Raw genomic sequence first — 18,079 nt, forward strand, 5'->3', positions numbered from 1 at the left:
TTCAAATTTTTTTATTAGTTTAACTGCTTCAATTAAAGATAAATTTGTATCCTGTAGCTGAAGGATGCAACTTGGCAAAAAATCATAGTTTGATTTTATATAATATGAAAGTTGTTGTGGTATTATTTTATTTTTCAGCAATTCTTTGGGAAGTGTAAGTGGTTCGAAATAATCGTCAGCTAATTCTATTATTACTGGCCTTAATTCAGCAAAATTTTCTGCATAAAAAATTGCAGCCTCTAACCAAGTTCCCCATCTAGTAACAATAGGTTTTGGTGGAAGAGGAAGATTCGGCAAATGTTCTTTATAAAACTGAGTTCTTATTTAAGAAATATTTTTTTCATATTTCAAATTTCTTCTGCGACCTTATATAAACCATGTACTATGGTTCATTCCACCAACATACGTCTGTTTTGGATTATCGCGACAACGAATATTTCAGTGTGCAACATAAGAAGTACGAAGTAAATGGCTCTAATAATTATTCCAATAAACAGTAATGTAATTTGCAATTTAATTTTGTTCTTCATATTTTGCACAATAAAATATTCGTTGTCGAAATAATCCAACACAGTCGTATATTCGTGGAATAGGGTATAGGCAAGTTGTATGTAGGTAGTAAACTTGGATAAAAATTTTTCAAATTTTTCTTACTTTAACCATGTAAGGTGTATTATCTAAAAAAGCAAACATTTTGCGTTGGAAACAGCTAAATGAAGAAAAAAATTTGCTAAACTGTCTTCCAAAAATTTTGAAATTGTGCGTTGATTTTATCCAACTGCTTGGAATCAATTAAAGGCGATTTTCTAGCTCTCTCATTTTTAAGGGATCCGATTAATTAATGTGACATGTAGCATCCAGAAGAGTCAATTGTTTCATCCACACATACATAAAAATAATTGTCTCCTATATCTAATTTTATTTTATTCAGTATCGCAGAATATACAGAATCGACCTCGTTTCTTTTTAAGCTTCTTTCACTTGGAATATTATATTTGCAGTATTTTCCAAGAAATATGCGCAAATTTTCGTTTGATAATTGAAATACAAATAAAGTATAATATTTTAAGCTTAACAATTAGTCCTGTCGCCAGGGGGGGTACAACGGCCTCGTTAATTCAGATGGACTTACCCAAATTTTTTTTATGTATTTTGACCCGTAGAACACGAATTTTTTGGGTAACAGTTGATCCGGATGTCGATAAGATTGTTATAGACCAAGAACTTGAGGAATCAAATAACAGCGATTTTTGGCAAAACAAAACAATATTTTGTATTTTTTGGGTCATTTTAAGCAAAAAATATTTCTACAAGTTTTTTAGTAGGATGCACAGTTTTCGAGATAAACGCGGTTGAACTTTCAAAAAATCGAAAAACTGCAATTTTTAAACCCGAATAACTTTTGATTAAAAAATAAAATAGCAATTCTGCTTAGCGCCTTTGAAAGTTCAAGTCAAATTATGTCGGTTTTGATTATTTGCATTGCTAAAAATTTATTGTGTTATTGCTAAACAAAGCTACAAACAACTAGTGCGTGAGTGATGTTTCTATGATTTCTCATTTAAAATCGAACGAGTAGGTAGAATAGGTACTAGTGCAATCAAGACTATTTCTACGTTACATGCGTTAAAACGCATGTAAAAGCACGGGAAACCCTACGTGTTTATAGCTTTGTTAAACAATAAAAAAATAAATTTTTACCAATGCAAATAATCAAAACCGATATAATTTGACTTAAACTTTCAAATGCGGTAAGCAGACTTGCTATTTTATTTTTTAATCAAAAGTTATTCGGGTTCAAAAATTGCAATTTTTCGATTTTTTTAAAGTTCAACCGCGTTTATCTCGAAAACTGTGCATCCTACGAAAAAACTTGTAGAAATATTTTTTACTTAAAATGGCCCAAAAAATACAAAATATTGTTTTGTTTTGCCAAAAATCGCTGTTATTTGATTCCTCAAGTTCTTGGTCTATAACAATCTTATCGACATCCGGATCAACTGTTACCCAAAAAATTCGTGTTCTACGGGTCAAAATACATAAAAAAAACTTGAGTAAGTCCATCTGAATTAACGAGGCCGTTGTACCCCCCCTGGCGACAGGACTAAATGCTTCGCACAAATCATGGTTAAATACCTCTTGCTCACTTGATTTCCGATTAGTTGATTTTAAGCACCTAGATGTCGAATCTTGCTTTTTCTCTCCCGATTCTAATTTCTTGTTTTTGCTTTTGCCGGTGTGTAAAGCAGTTTTGCAATGCAGAACTATTTAGAATTTTTTTCGCATGGTATCTGCGAAAAATTTCCTACAGAGAACTAAAAATAATTTTTAGCTCGAGGGTTATTTAAAGTATTTAAATGTTTAACAAAATAACTTAACAATCAAAAATGTATATTTTTTGGTTTTCTGATTATTTTAATGCAGTTTAAAATATTTAGCTTTACTTGTTAGCTGTAATTTACTTACAATTTTACTGCATGCGGAACAAAATAATTTTCCCATATATATCAATGACTAAATCTGGACATGTCTTGATCCACGCAGACACATTCGCTTCTTTCGATATTTTAACTACATTGGATAAAACTGTTTATCCCTTTGTACACTCCAAAAGTAACTGCTCAAGTTCAAATTATAAACAAATAAATTCGTTTTGAAAACCTATTATATGCGCTTTATTTTTAAATATACCAGTAGGTATATGCACAATTCAAAAGAAAATACAAAAATATGCAAATGCATATTTGCACTCTTGCATATTTGCCTGACTCTGGTCATGAGATAATTAAAATAGACCGTTTCCACACTTTATGAACGCACTGTATAATAAAAGACACGTAAAATTGGCATAATTTAATATGTAAGTAATATTCTGTTATCCACTGTCCACTAAGAATAAAAAAATAAATGATGTTCTAATTTCAGTTCTTAATAGTACTGAATTTATTGGTAACAACAACGGTGTAATTATAATAAACTTTTAAGGCCTTCCATCACGCATTCTTTTAATATTTTTTAACTGATAGCCAGTGTCAAACATTTAATTAGGCAAAATTAAAATGAGCACATTTTTCGGTTATAAGTGACGTCACCGGTCGACTATGTCCGATTATATCAAACAACACTGTGGTGCGTGAAAAACAAAATGCTAAGTCGCGAACTCGGTTCCATTCCATCTAATAGTAGTAGTAGTAGTAGTAGTGAATGAGCTTTCATTCGTTTCGGCGAGGGATTAGATTTTGTACTCGTGAATTGGGTCAGGTTATTTGGCGCCATGAATCTTCTTGGAAAAGCTCTCGTTTTTGTATTGATGGGTAAGTACACAGGAAAATTGCTAAAGAAAATTTTGAGCGTTCGGTTGGGAGTTGTTAGACTGAAAATATTAAACAGCTTACATAGCAACACTTACACGACTATAACTATTATTTTAAGCTTTTTATAAATCCTTAAAAACGTTCAAACATAAAATAAAATATTGGTATTGATAACGGTATATTATATTTTGCATTTTTTGCTTTAAGCTAATTGATGGAAATAGTATCCATATGTTTTAGTCTTTTAATGCCCTATTATACCTGTTGCATAACTTTATATAATTTAGAAATATCTTATCGTGATCATTTTCTGTTTAATCCTGTCCAGGGAATAAAATTTTTCTTGGGACTTTCAATAATGCAGGTATCTGACAACTTTTTTAGTTATGTATTGTAGACCGATAGAAAGAAAACCTGCCTTGTATCCTGTCGAGTGTTCGGAGCTGCCTTTTAATTATTACTATTAACAATTTAGTGCAAAAAACGCGATTTTTTTTCGATTTTAACACTAAATTAAAAAAATAGATTTTCCAGAATATTGAAAAAGCTTCAAAATGGAGATTTTTTAAAGTGAAAATCTTTTTTTGACAGATACTTGCATTATTTATTTGCTTGTTTCCCTTTAGTAATCACCTTAATATGAAATTTAAAAAAACTTATTTTTTGACGTTGTTTTGCAACATTTTCATTCACCTTTATAAAAATGTTGTTTAGCTCTTTACTTTTAACTGCCGAATTTTGTTGCATGTTTTGTTGAATTTTGATTGTTTTGTGTGAAAATTTGAAACATAAACGGGCTTTTGAATTTGATGACTGCTGGTGAAGTAGGTATTGAGACTTAGTTTCTTATTTTACACATAGCTATTAACAATATTGGTATTGAATGATAGATAAAAGTTTTTCTTTTTACCACAGTCAGATTTTTTATACAAGTGTACTATTTTGACGGTATACACCACAGTGACGGTATACACCATTTTACCACAGTTAGATTTTTTATACAAGTGTACTATTTTGACGGTATACATGTTCATATAGGTATCATCTTTCTTCTTAGCTTTCTATAGTCCATGTATGGGCATGGCCTCCTCTAACTGATTCCATCAATCTGTATCCTAAGCAACTTACTTTCAATTTGTTCTGGCTATTGTCAGAGATAACTAGAAGAAGAATCCGAATAACTTCGGCAGCAGTATGAAGACTGGGTGTTGTGTTGAAAAACAAACAGATATCAGTATAAAGAAAATGATATTCAACAACTAGTTGTATTCTGCCAGTTATGATCTATGGAGCGGAAACTACGACACTTACAGAGTTATCAGCCAACAGATTAAAAACACCACGCAGGGCCTTGAAACGAGCTATGTCTGTGAGAGAACATAATATATGAAATGAGGACGTGAAAAGCAGGGCGAATGTGCAAGATGTAATTGGAAGAACTGCCCATATGAACTGGAACTGGGTAGGACACTTGGCATGGCAAAACAACGAAAGGTGAACGAGAAACATTGTACTTTGGAGACCACGCGAGTTCATTCAGAGTAGTAGAAGAAGACCAGAAAAATACTGGCTAGACGACATCAAAGCAAAAGTGGGAGACACTGGCACCAGCTAAAGAAAAATAAAAGATACATCATCTTATGATAGAAAATGGGAGTGAGACAATGAGAAATAGTGGTTGTGGGACCAACAAACATGGAAGGCAATAATAAAAATGCGGCAAAAACTCACGCAGAGTTATAACGCCATTGATGATGATGTTGAACTAATTATTATGATGTAAAGTAAAATTATGGGCCGTTTAACGGTTACGTACGGGATGTAGGTATTGAGACAAATTGTTGCACATTAGACCGGGCAGTATCGTCGCCCCCGCTAGCGAAATTATTCCGATTAAATTTTTTTGCACAAACTTACTCAAAAAGAGGTTCTTATAACATATCCACAGGGTGCCGGGCGGTGCCGTGGTCGAAAAATTGTTTAAACAATTTTTTTTAAGCAAATTCACAAAAATAATTTTTTCATTTCAGAAAATTTTTTTTAGATAAATTAGCTTATTCTGAGCAAAAAAGGTCTCTTGCAATTTTTTTCTAAAATTTATTGTTGTCGAGTTATATGCGATTAAAAATTTGAAAAATGCGAAAATAGCTATTTTCAAGGCTTAATAACTCGATTATTATGAAATTCAAAAAGTGACCAAATCAAGTTTCAAACCCCTTCTTCAAAGTACTGATGAGATCTTTGTCATTATTTTATTACAAAGCTGTTATTTTTAATTATTAACAATTAGCGCTATAGTCCAGGAAGTATCCGTCGCCCCCGTTAGTGAAATTATTCCGATTCCATTTTTTTTGCAGACACTTACTCAAAACGAGGTCCTTATAACATATCCACAGGGTGCCGGGCGGTGCCGTGGTCAAAAAATTGTTTAAACAATTTTTTTAAACAAATTCACAAAAATATTTTTTTTATTGCGAACGATTTTTTTTAGATAATTTGGGTTATTCTGAGCAAAAAAGGTCTCTTGTGATTTTTCTCTAAAATTAATTGTTGTCGAGTTATATGGCCATTTTCGCATTTTTCAAATTATAAATCGCGTATAATTCGACAACAATCAATTTTAGAAAAAAATCACAAGAGACATTTTTTGCTCAGAATGTCCCAAATTATCTAAAAAAAATTTGTTCGAAGTGAAAAAATTATTTTTGTGATTTTGTTTAAACAATTTTTCGACCACGTCACCGCCCGGCACCCTGTGGATATGTTATAAGGACCTCGTTTTGAGTAAGTTTCTGCACAAAAATGGAATCGGAATAATTTCACTAACGGGGGCGACGATAAATCCTGGACTATAGCGCTAATTGTTAATAATTAAAAATAACAGCTTTCTAATAAAATAATAACAAAAATCTCTTCAGGACCTTGAAGAAGGGATTTGAAGCTTGATTTGGTGACTTTTGAATTTCACAATAATAATGTTTAATCGAGTTATTAAGCAATGGCTATTTTTGCATTTTTCAAATTTTTAATCGCATATAACTCGACAACAATCAATTTTAGAAAAAAATGACAAGATACCTTTTTCGCTCAGAATAAGCCAATTTATCTAAAAAAAAATTTCCGAAATGAAAAAATTATTTTTGTGAATTTGTTTAAAAAAAATTGTTTAAACAATTTTTCGACCACGGCACCGCCCGGCACCCTGTGGATATGTTATAAGAACCTCTTTTTGAGTAAGCTTGTGCAAAAAAATCGAATCGGAATAATTTCGCTAGCGGGGGCGACGATACTGCCCGGTCAACATGGTAATCTATAAACTGCGGGGAATCGCCATGCTGATCGGAAATCTTTAAAGAAAAAGCAGAAAGCAAGAAAAAGGGTGCAATAATGCTCATGTCTTTTAAGTCTACTTTTTTTTTCTATTAGTCTCTTTACTTTTTAACTACATATTGTCTAACTTATGGTTAAACATTACATTTGCTAATTATTTATTAAATATTGACAGATATATCAAGTTAAAATAATAATAATATTATTATCACTGAATCTGAATTATCACTCATAGCGACAATTTATTTACATATTATTAAATGTTTTATTATAAACAGTCTTTATCAATGAAAACGTTTTGATCAACTGATAACCTTTTTTAAAGATTAATGATTTTGTTTATATTCCTTAAATTTCAGTATTATATAGCAAGTAAATTCTACCAAGGTCAAGAAATAAAAACACCAAACAAAAACATTTGGTATAATAAAAAGTAGTTAATCACAATCACCATCTTTTTGGGAACATGATTGCTTCATTTTTATCCGATTATTCACAATACTAATTTGACTGATTTTTATCCAGTTATTCACAACTGATGATGGCTTTTATTTAGATTAAACTTCCCGCTTCCTGGTGATTCGCAAAACGGCTGATACCGGGTGAGGTGAACGCTCACCGCTCACCCCAACAGGTTTCTTATTATTTATTATACTCAAAAACTTTCTGGAAAGTAAACTATGTGTGTGTGTGTGTGTAACGAAGGCTTGGATGTAGGTCCGTTAGCCACAGTTTTTTATTTTATTTTTACCTTAATCTATTAGTTTTTTTACATTTATACCTGTTTCATTTCAATGACTATATTATGTTTCTTCCAACTAGTTTATGTATAATTTAATTATTTTTTCAATTTTATGACAACCTAGTAGATATTCTATACTAATTTTAAAATACACTTGTGTTTATTCTAGATTGTAATTGATTCTATATAGATAACTATGATTAAATGGATATTGTTTAGTTTTAGTCATGTCAACTAATATAATGCGTCTATATTCGTTGCTCATATCTTGGTGCAATTTAATGAAAGCAACATTTTAAAAATCGTCTATTTCTACATTTCTTATAAGTTTCTGTTGGTTTTCTGTGTTGTGGACATAGAAAATTCTTACAGAAGTTATGTTTTCAACAATCCGGCGCAGGCACCAAACCTAAAGAATACAAAGGATTAACACAGTGCTAGCAAAATATGAATACCTAATATATTCTCTTCAAATACTAAAAATGCAGCTTGGCGTTTATAAAAGTACATATTTTTAATCCTTGTTATGGTTTACTACTGTTTTTCCCTGTTTAAAACATCTACTTGAAAATTTGCAATATGGTAGTTGCAGAACTTTGTTTACGAAACGACGTAGTAAAATAATAATTGCTAATATTTAAATTTTGCTGTTCAAGTAAACTATTTTAGCTATCATACAACTAGATATAAACCGGCATCATTATATTTATCGCGAATCGCGAACTATTTTGTATATAATTGTAATGTTAAAACACAAGGGCATTTTTTCAATAAACAAGATGATGCATGTGGAAATTCCAACTATATAGTCACTATACACGAAGATATCAAAATTATATCGCATACGGATTTTACGCTATTTGCCTTTTAAATTTTGTGCAGAAAAACAGAAAAACTCGTTGTTAGAACCAATATTTCCAAATGATTAGATGCTTCCAAGAACTTAGAAAAAAATATTACAATGTAGTTACATAAATAATATTCTTTTTCTCATGATCATCTTTCAGTGCGTCACAGTTTTTCGATTTCTTTCTAACTCATTAAATTGTATGTGACAGAAAAAAGGCACGTCCGTGATTACAGACATTTACAACATTTATTCTAGTTGTCGATAGATGGCGCCATAATAAAAAATTTTTTTTTTTTAATTAGATAATAATATTACAAATATAATCTGTATAATTTATAAGACTATACAAATCAAAGAAAATACCATTTTATAAATGCAAGAAACACATTTGATTTGTTTTTATTCCAAATTGAAAATAAAATGTGACAACTGTCAGATTTAACTAAAATGTCATGTTAGAATAAATGTCATAAATGTGTATTATCACGGACTTACCCTTTTTCCTATCATTTGTTACGCACTGAAAAATGCTCATGAAAAGGAAAATACATACATTCCGATACCAATAGGTATGTAAAATTATTATTTAAAACATGTTTATTAGGTTCCTTTATTTGAATATTCATTCAACTACAAAACTGACCGACGATTAATTAATTTAAAAAACCTAGGTAATTATTATATTATTGGTGGGTATTTTCCGTCCTACATCTGTTTGTCACCTTTCCTTGAAAATAGTTTCAGAAATAGTTTCTTGATTACTATTACCAGACAGTGTTCGCAACGGTATCGGCGCACTTGCTAGTCAGTAAATAAAAATAAAAAAAGTAAAGTATACAATCTATGTATAAAACTAGTTTTTTTTGGTACAAAGAAAATTGCTTTATATAATATACAGGGTGAGGCAGATAAAAGTCCTATTAGAAATATCTCGAGAACTAAAAGAAACAGAATCATGAAAATTGGAATGAAGGGGTTTTGAAGAGTGGTCTCTTTAATGAAAATATTTTAACCGATTCTTCCGGTTATACCGGAAGTGGCTTATAACTTCGTTTTTTTAAATGGAACATCCTGTATATTTTTACATTTTTGGATTCTCCTGGATGTCTTCTTTTTTAAAATATGAGGTTTGGTAATGTTATACAGGGTAGTTTAAGAGATAATTACGTTTCTTTTCTTAATTTCCTAGCAATATTCACACCCTGTAGAATTGTAGTAGTTTGACATCAAAAACTCTATTTATGTTCAAATGATTTTTAATATTGTCTACTATTGTTAAAAATTGTTAGTATAGATAATGTTGAATTGTACTATACAGGGTTGGTCGAAACTCGGAAAGAGTATTTTCTGAGGTTTCTTAAATGGAACACCCTATATTTCATTATTGTTATGAAATGATATTTTATGCTACTTTTTTATTTCTTAAGCATTCCCTATACCTAACTGCTTTAATTTGTGAGTTATTGGTGATTCAAACCAAACATGCATTTCAACAAAAAATACGTGAAATTTTATTAGGTTGGCCGTGAAAATATTCAGTCACAAATAATTTTTCGGAAATAAATACATATTAATCTAGACTGATCTTTAAAATTGCCAATAATGGTTGAGCTATCAAAATACCTACATAGTTAACATTCTTGGCGCGATTAACAATTAAGCACAAATTAAAGCATTTAGGTATAGGGAATGCTTAAGAAATAAAAAAGTACCATAAAATGTCTTTTCATTGCAATACTAAAATACAGGGTGTTCCATTTAAGAAAATTCAGAAAATCTTCATTCCGGGTTTCGACCAACCTTGTATACTAAATTTTAACATTTACCTATACTAATAATTTTTAATAATAGTAGACTATATTAAAAATCATTTTAACATAAATAGAGTTTTTGATATTCAACTACTACAATTCTACAGGGTGTGAAAATTGCTACGAAATTAATAAAAAATCGTAATTAGCTTTTAAACTACGCTGTATAACATTACAAAACCGCATATTTTAAAAAAGGAGACATCGAGTAGAATCTAAAAATGTAAAAATATACAGAGTGTCCCATTTAAAAAAACGATATTTTAAGCAACTTCCGGTATAACCGGAAGTGGCAAATTTATGAAGATATTTTTATTAAATAGATCACGCTTCAAAACCCCTTTATTCCAATTTTCATGATTCTGTTGCCTTTAGTTCTCTAGATATTTCTAATAGGCCAGTTATCTGCCTCACCCTATATACACACACCGGCAAAATTAGCCGAACACCTTAAAAATGCGACATGTTTGATGTCTTGCATTTCCTAAACCACAGGTCCGATTTGAGTGATTCTTTTAGTATGTTATAGTCTTATTATTTAAGAATATCGTTGTAATAATATTGTTGCTAGACAGGTAAATATCATTTTATACCGGGTGTACCAATCATACTGTGTTTCTTTCTTAAAGTTTGGAACACCCTGTGGAATATTCTAGCATATATAAAATATTACAATTAATACTCGATTGTAGACTTAGGCTTTCTTAACATTTTCCTTTTTGATTCATTTACTTGTGTGAGATAATAAAAAAGTTATGTGCGTTAACATCTATCCATGTTTTTCATCAATAAATCCTCATAGTAGGGGAAGAAAGTATACTAAATTTGCAGTTACTCGAGCGTTAAGGGGACCTATTGGATTGTGAAGAGTATGTGCTAAAATCAGAAAAAGGTTAAGTTAAATTTTCCATAAAGTGGGGGACTTTTCATTTTTTAATTTAATTTTCCATTTGAAACAATCATTTTTCTCCGATTATAGCGCTATCTATCCATAATTCGAAAAAATGTGTCGAATAAAAGTTGCTTATTTTTACCTGAAGAATCCAAATCTGCAATAAAAATTGGGGGCTCCTATTTAAGATTTTAAATTAAATCCCCCACCTCACCTCCGTGGGGGCTCGTGACACCCCACGGAGAGGGGTGGGGGGTAAATTAAAAATTTTAAATACGATCCCTGCGATATTTCGCGAAATGAACATGATATCGTAGAACTGCAAAACACACCTATTCAATATTTTTCAAAAATTTACCGAATTGCACCAAACACGACCCCCCAAGGAGGTGGGGTGGGGGGTTACTTTAAAATCTTAAATAGAAGCTCCCAATTTTTATTGCAGATTTGGATCCTTGCCGTAAAAATAACCAACTTTTATTCGCAACATTTTTTCCAATTATGGATAGATGGCGCTATAATCGGAAAAAACGATTAGTGGAAATGGAAAGTTGAATTAAAAAGTGGAGAGTCCCACACTTTATGGAAAACTTAACTTACCTTTTTTTGGTTTTAGCACCCACTCTTCACAATCCAATAGGGCCCCATAACGCTCGAGTAACTGCAAATTTAGCATACTTTCCTCCCCTACTATGAGAATTTATTTATAAAAAGCATGGCTAGTTGTTAAAGCACATAACTTTTTTATTTTCCAACATAAGCAAATGAATCAAAAAAGAAAATGTTAAGAAAGCCTAAGTCTACAATCGATCTTTAATTATAATATTTTATATCTAGAATATTCCACAGGGTGTTTCGAACTTTAAGAAAAAAACACAGTATGATTGTAACATCCGGTATAAAATGACATTTAACTGTCTAGCAACAATATTATTACACCGATATTCTTAACTAATAAGGCTATAACATACTAAAAGAATCACTAAAACAGGTTTAGTAAATTCGCGACATCAAACATGTCCCATTTTTAAGGTGTTCGGCTAATTTTGCCGGTGTGTGTATATATAATTGCCGTGTTTAGGAGTTTTTATTTCCATTTTCCTTTTTACTTTTTTTTTAATTTTTTTTATAAGTATTCTTTACTTTTTTCCTATATCTAGTACCCATCTTGTAATCTAATGTGGTAATAAATACAAATGTTTTTAAACATCTCTTCACGTTTTTCCGTATTTTCAAAAATAAGAATGGTCTTTTCAATCCTTGCATCTAATCTATATATTCCGTTTTCTTTGTTTCACCATCGAGATATAATAATTATATGAATCATTCATTCCATTTGAACAAAACGTCAGCCAATTCTGCATCTTCTTTGAATATTTTGACAAGTCCTTTAATTTTAGGTATATTCTTTTTTATTGATTTATTTAATTTATTATTCATGATGAAAGTGGAAGTTACTACCAGTGATTCCAATCGACACAACACATTTTTAAAGGTAGCAATGGCGGCTTGTTCAAAATCCATGGATACTGTTTTTAGAATCCAGTTAACAACAGTTTTTCATAATATGTCTTACGAGTTTTGTTGTTTGGCAACAAAATTTAAGGAAATGCGATGGTCCCATTTACACTTAAAACCAAATGTTTGCAAAATAATAACTTTTATTTAATTTAAAATAAGATATATACGCTACTGTTTAGTAGAATATTACACTGGTCTCTATAGCATTGTTGCCAATTTGCTAGTGCCTTACGCGCTCTTGTTCGCGTAAATTTTCCAACGAAATTACGTGCCTACTATAACCATTCTTGAGAATTCAGATATTAAAATCTTATTTGTTAATCTTGTTTGTTAATCTTCTTGAAAACTATCAAATTTCATTTGATAAAAGAATGATCCCAAAAACTAAAAATGAAAAAGAAGCTACATTGAATAAATTAACTGCTGCCTTTAATGAAATAATCTTAAAACACCTAGGCATTTGACGGAAATTTTTCCCAAGTATTATACATTTTTATAATCAGTATTTCAGAAGATTTTAAATGGGGTGTCACATGATGTACTTTCCCATTTAAAAAATCAAAGTTATGACTGTCACCTGAAAAGGGATTGCGTAATGTTCGAAACATTACAAACAATGAAACTGCACGATTCATGATAATTACTTAATATTACGATAAATATCGTCATTGTATCTTCTTCCTGGTTTGTAGATTTTTTTACGACGAACATTCATAAATGCTGCCATTTTTTAACAAAAAACACCTACCCCGGAGTCGTTCATCCACCAACTTCACCTAAACTGAAGCAAATTCTACTAAACTAGCAAATACTTCAAAAGTGTAGACTTGCAGTCTAGAGAAGTGTAGACGTGCAGAGGACGACCACCAACCAGATGGGCTAACGATCTGAAACGTATGTACCTGGTAAATAGTAGTAGATGCTACGGAGGAAAGCAAATGCTTTGTAAGTGTGGCAAATTCTTCAAAAATGTAGTACCTACTTGAAGCATTAGCAGGTACTACGTTTTATGCATTCCACCCATTGTTTTGGATAATGACCTTTTGTTAAAACTTTTGAAAAAACGACTACCCTTTTCCTTTACTCTCACTGTCACTACAAGTAGTTCCTTACAAACTTTTGACACTTGGCAGACCTCGTTGGCCCAAGATGGTTGGTTAAGGTTCTCGTTTAGAGTTTCACCATGTTCCCAGAGGTTATCTTTTAACATCGTCGTTTAGCCTTTTCAGTTTTACAATACTATAATGTAGATTGAATTATATTCACAACCATTGTTGGGTTTTGGGGCTGGTTAGCAAGTATATATGACTAAGTAATCATAACCACAGTTTTTTAACTTTCAAAATTTCAACCATCTTTTCAATTTTAATAGTGGGATTACTTATTCTATTTTAAATTCACTGATGATGGAGATATTGAGCAGACTGCATCTTATAAGTACTTGGGACATGAAATTCGTTTGGGAAGAGATAACCAGACGTGCGAGCTCCCACGTCGCATAGGATTAGCCTGGGCAGCGTTTGGTAAACTGAGCTATGCATTTAAATCGGACTTACCCATATGCCTGAAAAGGAAAATCTTTGACCAGTGTGTATTGCCTGTACTCACTTATGGAGCGGAAACATTAACACTCACAAAAAAGGTAGTGAAAAAGATTCGCATAACTCAAAGGGCTATGGAGCGCCAGATGTTGGGTGTCTCCCTGAGGGACCGAATCCCAAAGGAAGAAATACGTCGTAGAACAAAAACAGCGGACGCCGTCGAAAGAATCGCGTCGCTTAAGTGGAATTGGGCAGGACACGTCGCCAGATTGTCAGACAACCGATGGACAAAACGTATTGTCGAGTGGAGGCCACGAGAGGAAGCACTACGGAGCAGAGGACGACCACCAACCAGATGGGCTAACGATCTGAAACGTATGTACCTGGTAAATAGTAGCAGATGCTACGGAGGAAAGCAAATGCTTTGTAAGTGTGGCAAATTCTTCAAAAATGTAGTACCTACTTGAAGCATTAGCAGGTACTACGTTTTATGCATTCCACCCATTGTTTTGGATAATGACCTTTTGTTAAAACTTTTGAAAAAACGACTACCCTTTTCCTTTACTCTCACTGTCACTACAAGTAGTTCCTTACAAACTTTTGACACTTGGCAGACCTCGTTGGCCCAAGATGGTTGGTTAAGGTTCTCGTTTAGAGTTTCACCATGTTCCCAGAGGTTATCTTTTAACATCGTCGTTTAGCCTTTTCAGTTTTACAATACTATAATGTAGATTGAATTATATTCACAACCATTGTTGGGTTTTGGGGCTGGTTAGCAAGTATATATGACTAAGTAATCATAACCACAGTTTTTTAACTTTCAAAATTTCAACCATCTTTTCAATTTTAATAGTGGGATTACTTATTCTATTTTAAATTCACTGATGATGGAGATATTGAGCAGACTGCATCTTATAAGTACTTGGGACATGAAATTCGTTTGGGAAGAGATAACCAGACGTGCGAGCTCCCACGTCGCATAGGATTAGCCTGGGCAGCGTTTGGTAAACTGAGCTATGCATTTAAATCGGACTTACCCATATGCCTGAAAAGGAAAATCTTTGACCAGTGTGTATTGCCTGTACTCACTTATGGAGCGGAAATATTAACACTCACAAAAAAGGTAGTGAAAAAGATTCGCATAACTCAAAGGGCTATGGAGCGCCAGATGTTGGGTGTCTCCCTGAGGGACCGAATCCCAAAGGAAGAAATACGTCGTAGAACAAAAACAGCGGACGCCGTCGAAAGAATCGCGTCGCTTAAGTGGAATTGGGCAGGACACGTCGCCAGATTGTCAGACAACCGATGGACAAAACGTATTGTCGAGTGGAGGCCACGAGAGGAAGCACTACGGAGCAGAGGACGACCACCAACCAGATGGGCTAACGATCTGAAACGTATGTACCTGGTAAATAGTAGCAGATGCTACGGAGGAAAGCAAATGCTTTGTAAGTGTGGCAAATTCTTCAAAAATGTAGTACCTACTTGAAGCATTAGCAGGTACTACGTTTTATGCATTCCACCCATTGTTTTGGATAATGACCTTTTGTTAAAACTTTTGAAAAAACGACTACCCTTTTCCTTTACTCTCACTGTCACTACAAGTAGTTCCTTACAAACTTTTGACACTTGGCAGACCTCGTTGGCCCAAGATGGTTGGTTAAGGTTCTCGTTTAGAGTTTCACCATGTTCCCAGAGGTTATCTTTTAACATCGTCGTTTAGCCTTTTCAGTTTTACAATACTATAATGTAGATTGAATTATATTCACAACCATTGTTGGGTTTTGGGGCTGGTTAGCAAGTATATATGACTAAGTAATCATAACCACAGTTTTTTAACTTTCAAAATTTCAACCATCTTTTCAATTTTAATAGTGGGATTACTTATTCTATCATAAATTCACTGATGATGGAGATATTGAGCAGACTGCATCTTATAAGTACTTGGGACATGAAATTCGTTTGGGAAGAGATAACCAGACGTGCGAGCTCCCACGTCGCATAGGATTAGCCTGGGCAGCGTTTGGTAAACTGAGCTATGCATTTAAATCGGACTTACCCATATGCCTGAAAAGGAAAATCTTTGACCAGTGTGTATTGCCTGTACTCACTTATGGAGCGGAAACATTAACACTCACAAAAAAGGTAGTGAAAAAGATTCGCATAACTCAAAGGGCTATGGAGCGCCAGATGTTGGGTGTCTCCCTGAGGGACCGAATCCCAAAGGAAGAAATACGTCGTAGAACAAAAACAGCGGACGCCGTCGAAAGAATCGCGTCGCTTAAGTGGAATTGGGCAGGACACGTCGCCAGATTGTCAGACAACCGATGGACAAAACGTATTGTCGAGTGGAGGCCACGAGAGGAAGCACTACGGAGCAGAGGACGACCACCAACCAGATGGGCTAACGATCTGAAACGTATGTACCTGGTAAATAGTAGCAGATGCTACGGAGGAAAGCAAATGCTTTGTAAGTGTGGCAAATTCTTCAAAAATGTAGTACCTACTTGAAGCATTAGCAGGTACTACGTTTTATGCATTCCACCCATTGTTTTGGATAATGACCTTTTGTTAAAACTTTTGAAAAAACGACTACCCTTTTCCTTTACTCTCACTGTCACTACAAGTAGTTCCTTACAAACTTTTGACACTTGGCAGACCTCGTTGGCCCAAGATGGTTGGTTAAGGTTCTCGTTTAGAGTTTCACCATGTTCCCAGAGGTTATCTTTTAACATCGTCGTTTAGCCTTTTCAGTTTTACAATACTATAATGTAGATTGAATTATATTCACAACCATTGTTGGGTTTTGGGGCTGGTTAGCAAGTATATATGACTAAGTAATCATAACCACAGTTTTTTAACTTTCAAAATTTCAACCATCTTTTCAATTTTAATAGTGGGATTACTTATTCTATTTTTAATTCACTGATGATGGAGATATTGAGCAGACTGCATCTTATAAGTACTTGGGACATGAAATTCGTTTGGGAAGAGATAACCAGACGTGCGAGCTCCCACGTCGCATAGGATTAGCCTGGGCAGCGTTTGGTAAACTGAGCTATGCATTTAAATCGGACTTACCCATATGCCTGAAAAGGAAAATCTTTGACCAGTGTGTATTGCCTGTACTCACTTATGGAGCGGAAACATTAACACTCACAAAAAAGGTAGTGAAAAAGATTCGCATAACTCAAAGGGCTATGGAGCGCCAGATGTTGGGTGTCTCCCTGAGGGACCGAATCCCAAAGGAAGAAATACGTCGTAGAACAAAAACAGCGGACGCCGTCGAAAGAATCGCGTCGCTTAAGTGGAATTGGGCAGGACACGTCGCCAGATTGTCAGACAACCGATGGACAAAACGTATTGTCGAGTGGAGGCCACGAGAGGAAGCACTACGGAGCAGAGGACGACCACCAACCAGATGGGCTAACGATCTGAAACGTATTGTCGGCAACTGGATGCAAGCCGCACAAATCAGAGAAAGATGGAAAGAGCTGAGGGAGACCTATATCCAGCAGTGGACGCGTACGGGTTGATGATGATGATGATGGACTGATAGGTCCGAAATCGTTCTGAATGAACATATTTTATTCAATCCATTGGGATTTTTAAAATTTTAGTAAATATACCTATTACATAGAAGTGGTTTTACTTCATGATAGAGTTTTTTTATAACCATTCTTCTTGTCCAAGAAACCGAAATTTCCTCGAACTATTCGAAGTTGAACTTTCAAGTTCATGAAACTGGATATTAACTCTTTACAATATGTATTTATCTTTAGTAACCAGAATATATTTTTGAAACATATTTCAGGAAATTATTATGCTCGATATATTTGTAGATAACCAGAAAATGTGATGTTGCAAAATTGGACCGACAATGTCGGTTAGATAACGAAAGGAAGATCATTGTCACGATTTGTTTATTTCTTTTATTGTTAATTACTGATTATTGCACGGAAAAATTGAAAATTTTATTAAAAAATTGAAAATCATTGAAAAAACTTGGAGAAATTTGGAAACATTGTACGGGAATACCTCTCTTCCTTAACAATTTGTTTACCTGAAAATCTAATCT

At 33.3% G+C, this 18,079-nt stretch overlaps 1 protein-coding gene across 1 annotated transcript in view; it reads left to right on the plus strand.

Moving 5' to 3' along the window:
- The first annotated feature begins 3,102 nt into the window (after positions 1-3,102).
- The window catches only part of LOC114332853 (27 kDa glycoprotein), a 136,230-nt gene continuing 121,253 nt past the window's right edge, over positions 3,103-18,079 (plus strand). Inside the window, exon 1 of the mRNA XM_028282632.2 lies at positions 3,103-3,314. Coding sequence (XP_028138433.2) covers positions 3,275-3,314 — 40 coding nt within the window. The 5' untranslated portion in view covers positions 3,103-3,274. The remainder of the gene's footprint in view (positions 3,315-18,079) is intronic.

Source organism: Diabrotica virgifera, chromosome 4 (assembly GCF_917563875.1).
Source record: "Diabrotica virgifera virgifera chromosome 4, PGI_DIABVI_V3a".
Taxonomy (NCBI): domain Eukaryota; kingdom Metazoa; phylum Arthropoda; class Insecta; order Coleoptera; family Chrysomelidae; genus Diabrotica; species Diabrotica virgifera.